Source organism: Rhea americana, unplaced genomic scaffold, assembly GCF_003343005.1.
Source record: "Rhea americana isolate MKP2758 unplaced genomic scaffold, rheAme1 scaffold_177, whole genome shotgun sequence".
Taxonomy (NCBI): domain Eukaryota; kingdom Metazoa; phylum Chordata; class Aves; order Rheiformes; family Rheidae; genus Rhea; species Rhea americana.
Window position 1 is genome coordinate 719,150 of NW_028185894.1, and position 19,572 is coordinate 738,721.

At 39.6% G+C, this 19,572-nt stretch overlaps 1 protein-coding gene across 1 annotated transcript in view; it reads left to right on the forward strand.

The window, feature by feature from the left end:
• The window catches only part of NME7 (NME/NM23 family member 7), a 94,370-nt gene that overhangs the window by 49,267 nt on the left and 25,531 nt on the right, over nt 1–19,572 (forward strand). The window contains exons 8-10 of the mRNA XM_085301454.1: nt 3,214–3,278; nt 4,127–4,195; nt 8,022–8,123. Coding sequence (XP_085157580.1) covers nt 3,214–3,278; nt 4,127–4,195; nt 8,022–8,123 — 236 coding nt within the window. The remainder of the gene's footprint in view (nt 1–3,213; nt 3,279–4,126; nt 4,196–8,021; nt 8,124–19,572) is intronic.

Below are 19,572 nucleotides of genomic sequence, written 5' to 3' on the forward strand. Positions count from 1 at the left end.
CTAGCCTTTTTCTTTTTTTTTTCTTTTTTTATCATGAAGATTATTTGCTATGCATGTTTGTTAGGATTAGTATTAAATTCCCCCAGTTGCATTTAGTAATGCCTGTGATTCTTTTGTACATTGTGACTGAAAATTCATCCTGACTAGTGCCTAATCTGCAGCTTTAATTTGGCTTCTTGCTGTAATCACATTTTAAAGATGCACTAGCCCTGTTTGGAGGCCCTTAAAAGGTCCTCTTTTGCCTACAGATCTGGATTTTAAAGTTGACAACAAATTATTGTAAGCTGCTAAAATGATACTTTATCTAATTAGTTCTTYTTTTCCTCAGTGTTAACAGCCCCCAAAGAAGAACACATGTCCTAGTTCAGCYGTACAGTTGGCTGAAAGCCTGAAACAAATCCCAGACTGAGCCTTGAGCTTCGGCTCTGCTGTTGCTTGGGGACTGACTCTGTGGGTTTGTTCTTATTTTGGTCCAGGTAGAATTTGAAAGGGAAGCGTTCCTAGGAAAAGCGATATGTGCGTTATCTAAACTAGGGAAAATGGCAGCCAGATCTCTGATTGTAGACCTGAACTGGCAGCGACAGCTCCACTCTCCTGTGCCTCAGTTTCCACATCTGAGAAGTGGAATCAATATCTCACTTTGCAAACACAAATGAACCCTCACGCCTCTTCCTCGAAGCACTTTGAATGTTTTTGGCAAGAYGTCTATTTGTGTGCAGTGTTGACAATTACGCCTTTGGTTAAGCCTTTTGAATGCTGCAGTTCTGGGCAGTCTCTCTAGAATAACAAGGTGTTGTGTTGCTCTGATGAATGAAAATGAAGTCAGGAAGTACAATGTAGACGAAAATCTTGATAGGTTTATCACAGTTAATTATTAAAAGAACCTTATATTAAAGGCCTTTATGCAAAAATGTTCCTACCTTGTTTGATTTCCATCATTAAAGGAGCCTGTCTCCTCTCTACAGAGATGAAGAATCTTAATGATTTTAATAGAAAAACATCCCAGAAAGGTGAATATTCATGTCTCCGTTTGCTTCTGTAAAATGTGTATTTTGCTTACGACACTTAAAATTGCTGAAGATTAAAAGTTCTGTAAAAAGCAGTTCTCTGTTCTACTCTAGAACCTAGTATCTGATTAATATATTAATTTTAGTGCTTGCCAGCTGTGAATGCCTGCTTGAGTTGACCACTTTTTATTGGTTAAGTGTAAAATAGAGATCTGTAGCTGGCAGCTCTTTTATTCAAGGTTACCTTGTCCATGCAAGTGGCGACTGCCATTTGTCTGCTACTGTCCTTTCTTCATTCTTTGCTGGCTTCTTGTGAAGTAGTGGCTGTTGACTGGAGTGACGAGTTCTAAAGATCAAGAATGAGGAAATGCCTATGGTCTGACATGGATTTTTTTCCCCCCCTGGATGATGTCCAGCCAGTCTCTTAATCCCTTTATAAGTTGGCCATTCATATCTGAAGCTGAGATAGTAGCGTTTCAAAGCCTGTCTGGAACCTATGTGTTGAAGTGTCTGAGTTGCTGAGCATTTCCAGCAGTGTGGACAAAAAGAAACAAGAAGTCCATTTTTTTTCTTCTGACTTGGTCATACATTTCCCAGGCAAACCTGTCCAACTCCATTCATTTGGCTGTTGTTCTCCCTCCCCCTCCCCCCACGCCCTGATAAAAAGGGAAAATATATTCGCTCAGTTTTACAGCAGAGTTGTAAGGAAATTTTTATCAGTGCTAGCTAGTAAGGAATGCTGTGTCAGTATTCTGAAGTGACAGGGACTGTATCTACCTCCACTTGTTTCTATATTGTGTTAGCCCAAAATGGTGTTGGACTGAGTGCATACCAAAATCTCTGGCTTTCCCTTTAGCAGTTGGAAGATTTTTGGAACAAATATGCACTGATTTGTATGGGGAAGRTTTTTTGCATGTAAGCCTTAATGTGAAAATATTGTAGGGGATACTTTAGGGGCAGCTTTGATCATTTTCATCTGTAAAAATAATTTTAAAAAGACCTCCAACTCATCCCTCTTACTTAGAGCGTCCACTGACTTTTTAATGCAATATGAAGCTCACTAATCCTGTGCTACGAATGCCAGTAGGCTCTGTACAGTTCAGGTCTTGAGCATGCTAGAACCTGCATATCAGCTTTGATTTATTCTCATCCACTAAACTTAGTAGTGCTAAAAAACTATTCAATGTAAAGACTGGTTAATAAAAGGATTTAATGACCAGGAGTGAAATCCTGTCCTACTGGACAGAATACCTACACAGTATTCTTCTGTGGTTAATTTTTTGCTCTGAATAAATGTCTAGAAATCTGTAGTTGCTCACAAGTTGTCCTAGAGAACAGGCATTTATACTCTATAAAAACAATGATTCTACAAAATGCTCTCATGTGGAATATTGTATGCTTGGTTACATGATCTTTCAAATGACCTGATATCCTAAGCAGGGACAAATCTAAAATACAGGTTGTGTGGAAAATCAGTGGCTCTCGTCCTCCTAAGTTCAGTGGGATTTTTTTTTTTTTTTTTAAACAATTTCATTCAGTCTTTTTGGATGCGTCCAGGATGGTATACTAACTAATGTAATCAGCAGTAACATATTTGTGAGGTGTAACATATTTGTGAGGTATAACCCAATAAGCAGTAGGTTATATTTTACTAATGTTTTTCCCATAGACAAGATGAACTTTTCTGCTATTTTATTGACCTTGTTTATTATCAGCCTATGTTAGTTGTAATTTAAAGTGGGACCCCACTCTGGTGAGCACTGTACAAAGACAGCGAAATAGGTAGCTGTGCCCTGAATTAATTACAGTTTAAGCAGAAATATTTTTGAATATCTCCAAGGATGAACACTCCACAACTTATAATTCCTTTTAGTGGAGCTTTACTTAAAAATGTAAATTTTGACCTTGAAGCTAATGGGTGTTTTGTAGTTGTTCTTAGAAAAGCAAAGACTTAACCAATTACATTTTTTGTTAGAGAATAATGAATCATGTCGTTTTAACAGCTGAAAGGAATTTAGTTGTTTGAATTCACCACCACCTCACTTTGGATAGAAAGTAGGATATGTAAACTCAGTTCAGCTTTGTGTCCTCTAACAGCATTATACAAACACTGTCTTTTATGTGAAAACAAATGATATATTGACACAAATACCTTCCAATTGTAAATTTCTTTTTATTTCAATACTGGTTTTGTGTGTTTCTTCAGGACTCACTGGAAAGATTATAAAAGCCATCACCAGTGAAGGATTTCAGATCTCGGCTTTACAGATGGTAAGTGTCCTTTTGTGTATGTTTCTCTGATGAACAAAAGTTGGAGAAGTGCTGTATGTATTTCACAGCAATGCACAGGTTTATTCTTGCGATAGAGAACCCTTCTGTAAACTGTGTAGCAGTGCTTCAGGATCAGCACTGTCCCTGTAATACTTGTATTTTATCATTTGGTTGGTTGGCAAGATCTGTTTCTTGCTATGTGAACTTGAAGCACGGCCTTTACCTCTCTGTACCTCAGTTTCCCTATATTTAGACTGGGGGTGATGATACTGGTTTCCTCTGAAACAGTTACCTCTTTGTAAAATGTACTAGATAAAGTTAGAGAATTGATTGTTAATATTCTCCCTTGACTTTGTAATTACATACTTAGAGAATGGTTTTCACTTTAAGGATTTTTAACACCCAGGTCCCCATAGAAATTAAAGGAAGACACAAAAATAGTTTCTGAGAGTAACCCTGTAAATTCTGGCCTTTGTATTTTGTGAAAATCTTGAGGGCAGAAATCCTTCTCTTTAGTCAAAGTAACCATAAATGAAGAATAGCCCTGAGCATGCCCTCTAGTATCCCTTTAGTACCCAACAAACAGATCCTCTTCTTTGTCTTAGTGGCTGTCAGGCAACATGACAGACAAAATAAAGTGTTTACTTCTATTAAAGGTGGAAAAAGAGTGTGTGTGCTGTTTTGCCTGTGGCATCACTAGCTAAATTGTTGACAAACTTCGTATTGCAGCAGTAAAGCCATTTCTTTACTTAGTGAAATTTAAAGGAGCATACTCAATGCTTGCAGGCTAAGAAGGGGTGTCTATTTTTTCATTTAAGGTGGACTGGCTAACATTTGTGTTTTTTTAGTTCAACATGGAACGTGCAAATGTGGAAGAGTTCTATGAGATTTACAAAGGCGTTGTTGCTGAATATCTGGTAGGTAAGAGATTGAGAAAAGATCATTTAAAAAATATGATTAAATGAGCAAGTGGTCACTTCTTTCCATTTTGGGGATTGTGATAGAATTTCATTTAGCAACTTGTTTTTGACCAATTCTGGTTTGTTCTGAAACAAACTAACTCGTGAAACTTGCATTAAACTGTTTTAAGAGAGGAGTTTCTTTGGTGAGAATTATTGAGCCACACAATTTCTCAAATACAGTAGACTGGAAAAAAGCCCTTAGCTAAGTTATTTTATTTTGGTAGAGCTATGACAGTATCTCTGTAGTTCTTAAGTTTATTGGTCTACTTCTGTGGATCCTCAGAAAATCTGAGAAACATTTAAGGTATGCTGTAATCCCAGTGGGCGTCTAAAACTTTGTATATTATTAAGCCACAGAGTACTTAACAGAAAGCTTCCTGGTGGCAKATGGAACAATAGGAATACAAGAAAAGGAGCTTGTTTTTGTATATCAACTTCTTTTAGAGCTCTTCAGTTCATTTTGCAAATAGGAATGAGTTTAGTTTTAATAGTGTCATGCTATGTACTATGCAAGTTATCTTTAATTTATAAATGATTAAATTATCAAAATTTCTCTGGACAGTTACTAATATTACCCCAGACGGTTCCTAATATTACTCTGACAGTGTGACTTTTTTTTTTCTTTTTTTTTTCCCTTTATGAATATTGAGTCTAGCTTATTTCAGCAGATTGTATAGGTTGCTCTTCAAATAGCTTGGGAGTACTGGTAGTTCCATATTAGTTTGGGAAATACTCATGAAGTCTTTTCTGCTTTGTGCATGACCGAAGTATGACTAGGCAGACAGACTTCTAGTTTCATGGCAGAACTCAAATGTGGGAATATCTGCCCAGTATTTCAAGACCCAGAGAACCTTGTAGTGCTGTAAAACTCTTTGCTTTGAACCAAAGTGGAACTTTTCTGCCATCTTCTGCAGCTCTTTTGTACAACCTCTGACCCTCAAGTAAGTTGCAAAGTTAAGCTGAATGATTTATTGGAGAGTTATTCAGAAAGTGACAAGTCAATAAAGGACATATGTTTTAGATGAGATTTGAAGAAAAGTGAGAATTTGGGGCTCTGCCCTACAAGCCATGTGTGCCAGAAGCGCTCCATTGAAACGAATGGGTTTTCTATATGGACTCAGGAGATCTGTGAGACAGAAAAATGTGGGAAAGCTAGTCATGCTGGTAAAGGAATCAGACTTGGGAAGCAGTAGATACTGTCAGTTAAGACCAAATAGGGAAAAGTATGTTGAGAGAAAGTGTATTGAAGAAAAGAATAGGGCTTCTTATTATCTGTGACTCAGAACAGTCTGATTTGGATTTTATTTATCATTACAAAATAACTAACTCAGAGCAGAAGATACTTAYTCAGAAATCCTAAGTGTCTTTTCAAAAACTGTACTATCATTCTCTCCAGGTGCCCCTTGTCAGTCAAATAAGGCCTTGCCATGTTGTATATAAATCTTTTCTGTGTGAAAAGGCAAAGCTGAGCAGTTGTTCAAAATTTCAACTTGTTAGTATCACCTCTAATGTATGGGTTCTGCACAGCGTTTTGGGATACTGTTGGTTGTTTTTTGCTCTCTTTTGCTCTGTGTTTGCTGCTGTAGCCAGACTAGAATATGGAGGAAGAAGGGGGAGATTATTTTGCTTCAGCTTAGAGTCGATTTTGTTGATCAAAACCATTTGAACTTGATCCAGCTCTAGGAATGATTTTGGCTGACCACAAGCAATGTTATTTGTGAATAAACTATCTGCTGAAGAAAATTTAATTTAGCCATAACTGGGAGTTTTACCAAAGAGACAAACGGTGACTGCTTTATAAATTCTACTGTGGACATGATGAGGCTGCATAGGCTAGATCAAGCTTGTCTCAGATAATACCACCTGCCTCTGCGCTGTAGTTGATGGCAGCTTGTCTTCAGTTTTCAGCTTCATGATGTAATGAGGGAATCTAAAGGACTTGGACCCTGCTGTGTGTGGCTGCAGGTGGGATATCAATGCTGATTCAGAAATAACAGAAGAGGGGGCATCAAAGAATTCCCCCAACTTGCAGGGAGGAGTTCTGTTGATTCATGTACAATTAAAATCCTATTTTTTCCTAGCTTTCCTGTTAGCAGTTATTTAGAAGAATTCAGTAAAACCATACAGATTAGTGGCCTTTTGGCAACTTACTGCTTTTTAACAGGACAGACGTTGTGCCATTCAACCCATTATTAAGAATCTGATGGTGAATAAGAGTTTATGGAATTTAATTTTTTTTCTTTGATTGTAGAGCATGAAGCTGGTCTGTACTTTTTTTTTCTTTTCCTTTCGCATTCTCTCAGGAATATTTCTATCCACATTGCTTAGGAACAGATTGATAGTAGAGGCGCTTGGTTAAAATTCTGTCCCATTTACTTCAGAGTGGTGAGATTAAGCATGTGCTCTTAGCATGGAATTCATTATGAGGTTACCAGCTCTCTGGAGCAATGTTGCTTGAGCTGGAGTCTTTATGCATTTAGTTTCTGTCATAATTGATAAGTGGCAGAGAGAGACAATCCTGCTTTTCCTACTGCTCTTTGCCCATTTTGTATGCTCTTGTTCTGTGCCATAGCTGATCCTTAACCTGCCCATGGCTGATGGGCATGACTATAGTACCTTGCTTGTCCTTCTCTATCCTCCCTTATTTCCTGCATGTGTTTTCTCCTTTCCCCTTTCCCCATTGGTTTCGGGTCTTTAATTATCTTGATTTGTTTAAAACATGTCTGCCCAAATCTCTAGGCAAGTATCCACTTACAAGAGCTAATTTTAAAAAAGGAGGTCAGACTAGAGCATCAAAATAGATTCTTTCTGCTTGTGAAATCTATACCTCTGATTAACAAACTCCAGATTGGCACTAATGCTTGGAGTTAATTTTAGCTTACGCAAGCTAAGTCTTATCTTCACTGTACACTCAGAACTCACTATGGCACTTTGCTCTCCAGGAGACTCTGAGGAAACAGATGATTTCAGTATGATTCCAGGGGGCTGCGGTTCTGGTGACGGTAGACCAAAAGGATAGGATATTGCCAAATCAAGGATCCTTTCCCTAAAAGGTTGGACTGCAGTCCCCTTTCAATTTAAACTGCTGATACCGTTAACTTGCATGTTTCGGCTTCTGTAGTAATACATAAGGAAAAGGCAGTGAGAACCAAAAGCCTGAGAGACATTTTAAAAGTTTAAAGCCATCAACCGGGTGCATAAAAAAGGTTGGACTAGATGATCTCCAGAGGTCCCTTCCAACCTTACTGATCCTATGATTCTGTGATATTTGGAAAGAAATACAGGCTACGTACTGTGTTTCCTTTAAGAAACACTCATAAGCACACTGCTGCCTGTGGAACTGGCTGAACATGGTGTGATTTCCTGCCCTCCTATCCCCGCCCTGCTTTTTCCTCTGAAAAGTGTGTTGCATTGATTCAGTCAAGAGTTTGACAAGCTATGGGATAGCACTGTGAAATCCCAGTCAAGATCAGTAAGGATGTAACCGCAAAAAAATTTAAACTGTTGTGGATGCTGTTGCATGTTACTCAGTATCCCTGTGAAGCTGAATATCCAATTTACCTCAATCTCTACCTTGTAAATCAAGTCATAAAATGAAAAACACTTCTTCCATTATGAATACTAGTGATAACATCTTTGTTTCATGCCTTTGCTTTCCTAAATGCACCAAAATTTCTTAATTTTTCTTGTGCTGTAAATTTGGATCCAGTTTTGAGAAGGAGTTCTGTTCTTGATAGTGCCTTGAAAAGCTCAAATTTGTTTCATCTTTTTTCTCTTCTAGGAGATGGTTACAGAGTTGTGCTCAGGCCCTTGCATAGCAATGGAGATTATACAGCCTGAGCCTCCAAAAGTGTTCAGAGACTTCTGTGGGCCTTCTGACCCTGTAAGTACTTGCTTGAGGGATAATGAACACTTTTTTTATTTTTATAATAAAAAATTGTGTGCTGCCTGTGTGGATTAAAATATCACAGTTTGGCTTGGCTGCCATGTATTTGTAGCTTTTCTTTGAAACATCTAAGCATTGTGTTATTGTGGAGGTCAGATACAAGACTTAGTGGACCAATTTGCAAATCCTGTAGCAACTCCACTGAACTTACCTGAACCAGGTGATGAAATATTGTGATGATATTTATGTGAAAGGAAAGCTATCTAGGCAAAAATCTCTGTTAAAGATTCATGTATACTGTAACATATGGCTTCAGAGCCCTGGAACAAAAAGTTATTGTTTGAGTATGCCAGTATAAATCAACTGTTAGTCCACTGCAGTCTCTGGCATTCTCCTAGGATGAAACTGTAAAAGGAGGATGAGTAACTGCGTTTTTTTTTTTTTGTAGGAAGCAAACAAAAAATCCCATAAAAGTTCTTGAAGTTGCTTGCTATGCTAATGCTTCTAGCTTTTGTTTCTCATTTCTTGAGGTGAATAATTAGATGTGCATGATACTGAATGCAATGTGGAGTCAAGTTTAAGTGCTGTCACAAAGAATATGCAGTTTTGATTAAAGAATGAAGGCAAAGACACCACATAGGAGCCATGACGTGGAATATCAAAATGCAGGCAATGAGGTCAGGGTCTGTATATTTTATGTTATGAATAAAATTTCTAATATAAATTTGTGTGAAATTTACATTTGAAGGAGGGAACAAGTTGTTCAGGATATATTGTCCTTCAGATCCACACTTCCTACTATAGAAACTACAAGCAAAAGGTGTTATCCAGACTTCTTCCCCTCTCCAGTTTGGCCACATTCAGTGTTTCAAATGTGTCTCTGTTGGGTTAGCAACAGAGCATAACTTGTTTATCTGACTTAAGTTTGACTGCAGGCCGACCACATCTATCAGTAATAATGTACGCAGTATGATGGTCTGAGATTTGTTTCAAATTCCGTCTTTAAGTTTTCTGGTCTTCAGAACTTTCAAAGATGCAGTTGTTTTGTTTGAGCTTACAGTATCCTTTCCATGTTTCTGTTTGTTTAACCCTACAGCTGATACATTAATAACAAACATCATCACAAACATCACAGCTGCTTTAAGTTATTAAAGATGTTAAGTTATTAAAGATATACCTGTCCAAGGGGAAGTTCTCTATTTTCCCTTTTCCAGGCAAACGTGTATGATGGAAGGAATTGTTGATTATATGGTGAACTGAGGCAATGTGTAAACTGATGGCTTCTCTAGGTAGCACAAGAACACAGCAGAGGAGGGAACTAAATTCCTGCCTCTTAGGTCACTTGCAAGAAATTTATCTATACTGTTTGTGCTTCTCTTTTAACTGTTAATTATATGACCTGTGGAGTAAAAATGAGTACCCTCCTGCTTTCAGTGGAAGCAGATGTCTTGAGTTTCAGACTGATTTTATAGCACTTGCAATAATGATTTTTGGTAGGCAGGCAGCTGTGTTACATACTCCTATCTGCTGTTCTCTGTAAGATATACAAAAAAAAACCTAATTATTTGGGCAAATAAAATGTATACACCCTGACTAACAACTGCTTTCAAGAGAGTTCTTTGTCTGAAATTTATCTGTCCTTTCAGATAGTATTTGTAGCTTGTCCTTGATGAAGAAGTGGCTAAGGTATCTCAGCAGTCTTTTATCATTTCCAACCAGTATTGTCAGAGAAGGTCCCGCCTAAACATTGTGGTATCTGTCTCAAAGAGGGCTAGCAGAGACTGTAACAGCAGTTTCATTATCTAGCAAGGTTATATGCAGAGCATTAGATATTCATGGACTGGTATTCTGGTGACTAAAGTAAATACATCGTCCAAATAGTGTAATATCTTTGAGAGATCTGGATCTGTCTGTAATTTTTTTGTTTATATACACTAGTTCCTGATGCGAGTACACTCCGTTTATTAATGAAGGTGAAGACCAAGTTTTGTAGCTATAGTACAAAATACAACTGATGGGGTCTCCTTGTATTCTGTTTAGTAGTGCCCCATTCTGCAAGTAGTACCAGTGAAGTCACTGTGACTATTCTCAAAGCAAGGTGCTGTTTAAAGTGAGTAAAGGTGCTGGAATTTGACTTGCATAATGAATGTCATCCAATCACGTATGCCCTTAATTATATCTCAGATGCATAGCAAATGTAATAATTACTCTGTGGCAAGTCAGATGTCTAAATCAGATTTTAAAGATGTGAACGTTCATAGCCCTTTCAGTCTACTCTTGGTTTTGTAGAGAGACAGTTGGAGCACACTTCAATAAAAGGCATCCAAAGAGAGGTGATACAAGTTTCCCCAAACCAAAGCGAGATGTCATTTGGGGACAAATGTATTAGGGCTGAATAAAGAATGAGTATAAATGGTTAGCTTATTAAAGTTTAATTCTCAAACTGGAACATATCTAACTGTRCAATACTAAAAATGAAATAGAATTTAGTTCTATTTTTCTATAACTGGATAGTATTTTGTTAGTACTGTGAAGCGCTCTGCCAGGAAAAAAAATCCTTCATTATAAAACAGCTTATAAATACTTCATTAAAACATTTTAATTTAGATTTCTGACTTTAAAGATTTTTGACCAAAAACCAGTTTTGAGTCTCTTCGTAGTCRCATAGTAAATCTGGAAAATGGACAGTGGGATAAAAATGCTTGTCCACAAGGACCTGCACGAGACCTGCTCGCTTTCAAAATCACTGTCTCAGATGTGATTAAAAGGGTCACCATGCTGGCTTGTGCTCATGGAGCACTTGCCCCCTGCGGATAGCATATAGACTACCCTGTAGCTTGGAGGAGAGCTGCTCCTCAGACCTTACTGCTTCTTGCATTCTCTTTGTATGCTGGCATGTTTCTAGTGAGTGGCTGCCTGGGTCRTTGCACTCTTGGTGAACTGTCACCATCCGTAATTATACTTGGCTTAAGCTCCTGGAGTGCAGCCACTTTGTTTCTAATTTTGGTGGTCTCATCTGAGGCCTTTCTATACTCTTTCATATCAGCTATGGTGTTGATTTTCTTGTCTTCTTACTGCAGGCTTCTAGCTTAGCCTTTCCCTGTAGCTGCACCCCAGACTAGCCATKTAACACTCTTGACAGAGCCTAGGCTGATGATCATCTCTTTGCACCTTTTTCTCTCTGTGTCCTGGAAGATTTCTGTAGGTATTTTTGCTAGTTGTTGGGGCTGGTGGCCCCAGTAAAAGGCCAGCAGGCTATTCTGATGCCCTTCTTGAAAGTAGTGTTTCTTTACAATGTTTATATAGGCTGTTAAAATAGATCTCTGAATTCTACATGTAGTCATCTAAAGAAGTCTCCACATTTTTCGAGAAGGGAAGCACGTACAAGCCTCCACTAAGTCCCCAAAGCTATGAGGTTTGAGATACCGAGCTCCTATGAAGAGTTGAGCATTTTTATTTAGATATTTGCATTTTTAGTAGGAATAGCATTTCTGAAATGCCTCTGAGTTCCAGTGATTTTTCCATGATTTTTCTGTGGTATATCTGAATCATTTAAACCATTTTTCAAAATGTACTATTAAATCTTGTTATGCAGGTTGTTAAATTACTACTTTAATGCTGTATGCAATTGATTCACTTTGTTTCTACTGGTATTCTCTGAAGTTCAGAAAATATTTTGGAGGCAGGTTAGGATACCCCTTAACTTTTGTCTCCTTGGCAGTAGTATCAGTATAATCACAATACTGTGCTGCTGTAACACTTCTCTGGGTTTTATTTACTTTAGCTATGTTGCAGCATGTCACTGAAATATCACTTAAGATGAATTAACCTTTCTTGTCTTAGGCTTTGTAAATTGGGATTTCATCGTGAAGAAGAACAAAGTGTTTGCAGAACATTTTCTTCCTCAGTTTGCAAGTTGCTAATTATAACAAAGCTGTTTATCTGTCCAAATGTATTTGTTGGGGCCATTTGTCTTTCACTTTTCTGTTCCTTGATACTCTGTGTCTAATTGCTGATGCCCAAAATAACTTCAAAGACACCATGTTGTCCCCTAAATCGGCTGGGACTGGCAGAATTAAGGAAACATAAATCTGGAGATGCTCAAGTCTTCTGTGATCAGCAAAAACACAAGAGCTGGGAGAGAGACGGCAGAGCTGCGATAGAGCAGTGACAGGAACTAGGTGAGCCTTTGCTCCTGGCTAGTGTGAGCAGTTCAGCCGCTCAGTCCTTCATGTGTCTTTCAGCTTCTGGAGCTGTAGCAAAGTTCTGCCAAAGGCTTAGCTTTTTCCTATTTAGATACATTTTTCAGAGCAGATTGTCTGGGGTCTTTTTGCAACAGCTGGCATCCACGCTTCAGCTGTATATCTGGTTTTAGGTCTCCAGCTTCTCAGAGGAGCATGGTGCTTGGCATACAGTCTTGATGGTCTGGACTTCTGATCAACAGTTTCACCTTTGCAGGAGATAACCTTTCTGTACCTTTCCTTTTTACTTAATAGAGAAGCACAAAAGAGTTCAAGCCTTTTGGATAATAATAAACACTTTCAACCCTCCCCACTCATTTTTGGGCATATGAAATCAGTTTGTGTTCAAACAGGCAGCTCCATGGCTTCTCTTTTCCCAACTGGGCTAGGCCCACAGTAAAGTGAGCGCTAGAATGGGGCTCACTGCTTGCCTTCTGCTAGCTAGAGCCTCTGCGTTTCTCCTTGAGGATGCTCTCCTCCATGATTATTTGGCACATAGTAACTTCCATTGCTCTAAACGTGTTTCCGTTACAGGCAAATTGGACTGAGCTGACTTGCATGGTGATGAATGTTTCTTCTAAAAAACCAGTAAGCCAAAAGCAGCTGTGTATGGCGCTGTTCGCAATGAATCACTGAGCTGCTGAGAATTAAGAATCCAACAATTAATTTTTCAGCCCCCGGTTTTCATGACCCTGTGATGTGCACTATGTGGCATGTTGAGGAGAACTTGCTTTTAGGAGTTTGGGAGGCAGTTCCAACCCCACAGAGACCAAAATTTACTTAGACCACAGTGGTAATGCCCTGATTTTCTTGAGTGCTTTCTCCAGAGATTTACTTGAGTCTATTATCTTAACCTCGGGAGACCTCACTGAAGAGTAGGACTCWGTTGAAGTGCATGTACATGTGCAAAATACAAGGGAGTTTTGTTTGCTTACACTCTAATCCATTTGGAAACAAATGGTGACAGAAAGTATTGCCCTCAGTTCAGAAGTGGGAAAGAGCCTTAGAAATGAAATGAATTATCCAAGGTCAGACAAGAATCTAGGCATCTCATCAAAAAGATCTCTATCAAGGATGGAGAATGAACTATCATCTCCTCAGTTTTAGTGCAGCATCATGACAATAAAGGCATGATTTTCTCTTTCAGAGTTTTCAACATTAACGCTTTTGCTGCCTTCCGCTAGCAGTACTGCATATACTTTGCTTAGAGCTGCTTTTGTAAACCACCTGGAAGCTGCATCCTGTTTTTACTGGATTCTGAAGTGTGCTGGAAAAGTGGGAATGTGTGGGACTTAAATAGCTTGGAATACATATGCACTGAGCTTTCATGCCTTCCTGCGCATGGAAGAATGGCTTGGGGTAATCATACTTTTGGCTCTTAGACTTAACATGTATTTAAAATGATGCAATAGTCAACTGAAAGCTCATATCCATGGTACCTGTCTCTTCCCGTAGTAACTGGGAGTCTGGTTTAGCAGAATTCAAGAAATATTGTAAGGAATGCTCATGTAATCAGACTTCTGTGATGAGAGTCGTCTTTGACAGGTGACAGGCTGAGTTGCCCAAGCCAGTGGTTTGCTTTTTGCTCTAGTGGTAGCTTTATGCTGCAGCTGATGCAGTCTGCAGATACCCATAAAATAAAATGTAGCACAAAGAACACAACTGAGATCACTGTGGAAGAACATTTACAAATGGCAGTTTGCAGGATTATTTGGCTTCTTTGCCTGAAGAGAAAAGTACTCTAAGTGAGAGCAAGAGGAAAGATAGTATCTGAGTGTTTTCAGAAAATGGGACATATTCATGGAAAGATGTGCTTTAAGCAATAGCATATCAATGTTTAGCTCTTTCCCAATATATAAGAATGTATTTTTGTTTTTCTGACATGAAAAAAAGTTGAGATTTTTTTCAGCTAAGAAATAAAGCTCATGAATGTGGAAAATGCTCATAGATCAAGTTTAAAGGGAAACATAATATTTGTATTTTAGGAAGAGAAGCTATGGTGACTGGATAAGTTCAGTGACCCGCTACACCTATTGCAGAGAGCTAACTGCTCTAGAAAGCTAGGAAAAGGAATTTAAAGTTCATTAAATCAGATTTTTACAAGACACTAACCTTTGGAACTTTTGGTACACACTATCACTTAGAAATGAAAGAGTTGCTTACTGCAGCCAGAGTTAAATAGAAAAGAAGATAACTTTCTTTTAAAGACATAGCACTGTTTGGAGAGCTGGGGTAAACACAGTGCAGTGTACCTTCTCAGTAAAGCTGTTTTGCTAAAGCACAATAGGAAAAAAAACAGAAAGCTTTTTCACAGTGAGTGTAGGRTAAGGACATTGTCGGAGAAGAGAAATGTTAGGGGCTCCTGACAAGACCAAAMAGGAATGGATGTCTGTTGTCCCACATGGATCGAAGTAAAGGGCTAGCGCAAAAACTGCAACGCTGGAGCAGGGAGATGGTTGCCAGGGAATCCTCTGACTGCTTGAGCTTTCTGGCATTGATGTTTCATTTAATTGGTGGTTGTGTCCTTTTTGGCCTCTGGAGTAGTTAAGTGGCTTGTGTTAATACTTAAGTCTAAAACCACAGCTTCACTCTTTTACCTCCTCTTGATGCAGCTTCCTAGTTGAAACAGCTGCTGGTCACATGTTCTCAGGGAATTGGTGAAGTGATTACTTAGTGTTCATATAACATTTGTAAAATGCTATAGAAATTAGTGATACTACTTTTATTTTTGTTCTCACCTTTCTTTTAAACTATTCTCGTATATAAACAAAAAGGTTGTTTTATAGCATGTGATAACAAGAGTCTGCATCAGGTACATGGTCCTTGGAGGATTGTATAGTTTTTAGTAGACTTAAGAGCTTTTGGTTAGGATTGGCAGTTCACTAAAAGTGACCCAAGTATACTCTACTGTGAGATACTGTTAAAGTGATGGGAGCTGCTGTGATATTCCTGCTTCCAGTGGATTGAAAAGAGATTTCATACATTTTGTCTTAGATTCTAACCTGCAGTCTTTTTACATTGGGGATTTACCATTTTAAGTGTAACAGTGTATGAACAGGTTTTTGTATTTTTTGCAGCAATGGCAAACAGCTGAAAGGGAGATTAGGTGGTTTAAAACAAATGGGTGAACTGAAAGAGCTGCAGTCTGCTCTAGTTCCATTCCTGACCTCACTCTGTGACCTTGGACCAAAGGTTCAATGCCTTTCTGCCTCGGTTATCACATTAGTTAAGTGGGGATAATAGTCTGAGCCAAACAGTGTTTTTGCTGTGAAGATTTTTGCTTGTGTAGCCCTTCTATGAATCTCTGGAACTGAAAGAAACTAAATATGAGGCCAAAAGGTTCATGTTCAATCTTAGAAATGCATTGGCAGCATAACATTTTTGTATTATGTTCAGGGGAATGTATATTTGGGGATTATACCAAGACCATTTTTGAGCTCCCAAGCATATTGTATTCACTGTCTAGTAATACCATCGTTGCTGTGTCGGTGCAGAACCTCCCTGTAGCCTACTGAGCCCTGATCAAACTGTTGACCACAAAATGCATAATGTGCTTCAATGAGATTTATTAATCTGATTCTTTGATGAAGAATTTCATGTCATCAGTTACCTGCAGATAGCATGAATCATGTAATAATGATAAAATATTTTCATTCAGTGCTGGACCATTATCAGCTAGAGTAGCAAACAGATCGATAACAGTTACGATGTCCTGCTGTCTAAGGCCTGAAATGGGAAAGACATGATTGAATTGCTTAGATGTTACTTAGGGTCAGTCATCTGATTCCACACTTTCAGTTTTTAATTTCCACATTAGTCTCCACAGGCCTAATGAAAAAGTTGCACAGACAGTGCTAAGGCCTGTTAGCTGGGGGAAACGATAATTTCTTTGGCTGGGCAAGTGCCTGGGGAGAGATTCTTCCACTGATGCAGCCCCTTTTTGCTGAGCTGGCCTTGCTGATTCACAGAGCCTGAAGGCTGGTTAGTTCAGGACTTCTCCCTTATTCTGTGTTATCCCTGTGCTTGTGGGCAGGGGACTGATTAAGATTGTATCTAAAAGAAAGAAAGTGTTGTTAAAGGACTGCTGTACTCTAGTGATCCCCAGCCCTCATGGGACTATAACCATGAGTTGCCACCACTGCTTTTGACATCAGGTATGTTGGTGTGTGGTTTGCAAAGCACTACAAAAAGTTTTACAACCTGTGGTCAGAAACAAGCCCTTATCTGCGTGGATGCCAAACCCCACACCTGTGCTGGTGACTTGCTTTCCCCGGTTTAAAGCAGCTAAAGTCTGCACTGGCTGTGCCAGGAACCAGACTGATACAAAAATGTCACTTTTGTTCTTCCTGTCAAAGCTCTGTTTAGCCATGGGAGCTGCTGAGAATTAAGAATCCAACAATTATTTTTTCACAGGCATGAATCCAGTGTTCATAATACATTCTCCTGACGTGTTTCTCCTGTTTTTGAATAGGTGTTGCAAAAGCCTGCCAACCCCTCTGTGTCCCCAAATTGAAGGCTGATTTTATCATGTGTGTACGTGCTTTGCACCGACAGGAATGTACATGCTGATTACAGCTTGGAGGTGACCTGCCTGGAGCTCTTGTTTCTTGCACACCGACTTCTCAGAGTCACCCTTTGTAGGAGACATGAAGCCCTCTGGTAGGAAGAGGGACRTCAACCTCACTGAAATATGCCTTTGTGGTGAGGCAGGAACCAAAACTGGGGAGCTAGCGGTGATGGTGAAGCTTTTTGTTTGCCTATGCTGCTTTAAATGTAGCTTGGTTTTGCCTGTAGGTTGCTCTCTGATGGTGGCTGTTGAGCATCGCATGGAACTGGAGCTTGTAGGCTTGCTTTGGTTCCTAACAGGAAGGGGCGTAGGTGTTGGAAATCGCTGTCGTCAGTGGTGATCGGCAGTCTCCGTCAGGAACCTAAGTGCTGACAGAGCCCTCAAGGCTCTGCTTGAAACCCAGCGTGACTGAGGTGTGTTGGCAAGGTTGCAGATAGAGCAAAACTTGCATTTCCCACTTTGTGTCCGAAGCTCCGTGTCCTGGTGCTACCATTTTCTGTGTAAATAAATCCTGTGTGGGAATTGGACTAGATCCAGTGGTCATAAATTGCAGTTGTTTGGTAAATTAGGTAGTAACAGGCACTGTGCAATACCAGGCCATTACCACCACCACTTCGTCCAAGGGATGAGCCTGGAGGGCTCTGCACCTTTCTGCCTCTGGAGAGAAAGTTCTGGAAACTTCTGGTAACTTCTGGTAGAGGACCAAAAGCGGGGTGCATTTGCTTCCTGTTAGTGGTACTGGAATGCTTTTCTTCCCAGGTTGCTGAGACAGCCCGCCTAGCCTGTGTCAGTTGGTTGTAGTTTCCTTTGCTGCCAGCCTCCGTGATATTTTAGTATCCCCCTGCGAMAAAGCCCCTTCTCGACTGCAGTTTCCAGACGTTTTCGGGAAGTTACCAGCATTTTGTCAAAGGCCGCGTATGACCTCCTGGAAAGGAGTGTCGACTTGGGAAGCTGCCTCGACAGGAGAAACCCCACCATTCCCATCTGCCACCCCCTTTTTCCCTTGTGGCTGGCGCTCTTCCCCTTTCAGCTGGTCCTTCCAAGGTCCTTGAGCCTGTCTCCTGCCCTTTTTACAACAGTAGGGAAGCCAAATATTATCCTGCACCTGAAGAAAATCCCAAGTGTGCCACAACGCTCGAACAGCCCAGGTTACTGATCGTCCTTGCCTTGCTGCATAGCCACAGAGTCCTCTTCATAGTGCCCAGGAGGCAAAGTGTGCTGGGGTATCCTGAGGCACGGCCTTTCCCTGCAAAGCCCCATAGGGCCAGCTGTTTTTATGAGGGTTAAAGCCACGCTTAAAATATCTCTTCCTTTTTTAAAGAAGCTCCTTCTCTTGGTTAAGAACCCTGGACCTTTAGCTCTGCGGATGTGCGCAGGCATTTAGCTTAACCTGAAACGACAAAGACCCGTTTTGTCTACGGGTAGGTGTGAAAGAAGCCTCAGAGACCGGCTCAGGAACCGTGAAGGCTCCCTTGCACTCAAGCTAGGTGCGTCCCAAAGCACTCGCTGGGTATAATAAAAAAAAATTACTTGTTATTTTAAGCTTTCTATGATTCTCGTAAAACGCTGAGAATAAATGTGCATAGTCAGCCTTCAGAAGGGTTAATTTTCTTTGTGAGGATTAGGTTTTTTTGATTTTTATGACTTGGGCTTTGCTTCTAACTCCCATCTGCAGATCTTATTATACAAAAGTGAAAGCTCCCATATCCCATTTCTGTTCCATCTTCCTGTTTAGGTTCTGTGCAGGCTTTGAATATAGACCGTGTTTCAGAGAGTGGTATTACAGATTTAGTGTCTAATATGGATGGATCAGATTTTATTTAAAAGGTGACCACAAAAAAAARTTTTAAAAGTGCTTGTTTTACCTAGCTTATTTTAGTATTTGCTTACTTTCTTTTTTAAATAAGGTGTGCTAGTGCATTTCAAAATAGTCTATCTTTTAAGCAGCCTAGACAGGGCCTTGGATGGATTAAGAACAGATATGTTTATCACCACAGTGGGAAAAGAGGTAGGCTTTTAACATAGCAGGTGATTGTGTGATTCCAGCCTAGTATAGACAAATACGCACTGCAGTTTTACTGCTGGTAGGCTGACCAAAGCTAATCCRCAGAGTTCTCTCAGGACTGGTTCTTCCTAGCCACACTGGGTTAAAATGCAATTTACCTTGTCTACAGGAGGATTTTAACACTTATTTATTTTATTTATATGTATTCTTTTTTCCCTTGGTGAAAATACAGTCTTTGTCAGTAAGGCACAGAGTTGGTCATCAGGATTCCTAGCTTGTATTCTCCTCCTGGGATCACAGTTTGTAGGTGATTTTTTTTTCTTCCCTTTTTATTACTCTACTGTGATTCCTTCTTTAGCTGTTGGAGTGTTTGAGACTAGATTCATTAATGTGTTAAGTCCATAAAAGCACAAGTCTTTTACAGAGCATGATTAGTTTGGGGTTAATGTCTGTCCAAGCTGTTGTTTTCTTTGGTTTTCTTGTGCTCTGTTTAGTTACAGCAAGGAGCAAATCACTCCTTTGCACTGGACAGTGATGTTCTTGAGTATCTAAAAGCTAATCCCTGAAAAGAAGCATTTAAGAAAAAAAATAAGCCTCCACTGTGACCATAGTCCTTTCTTGGGGAAAGGGAGC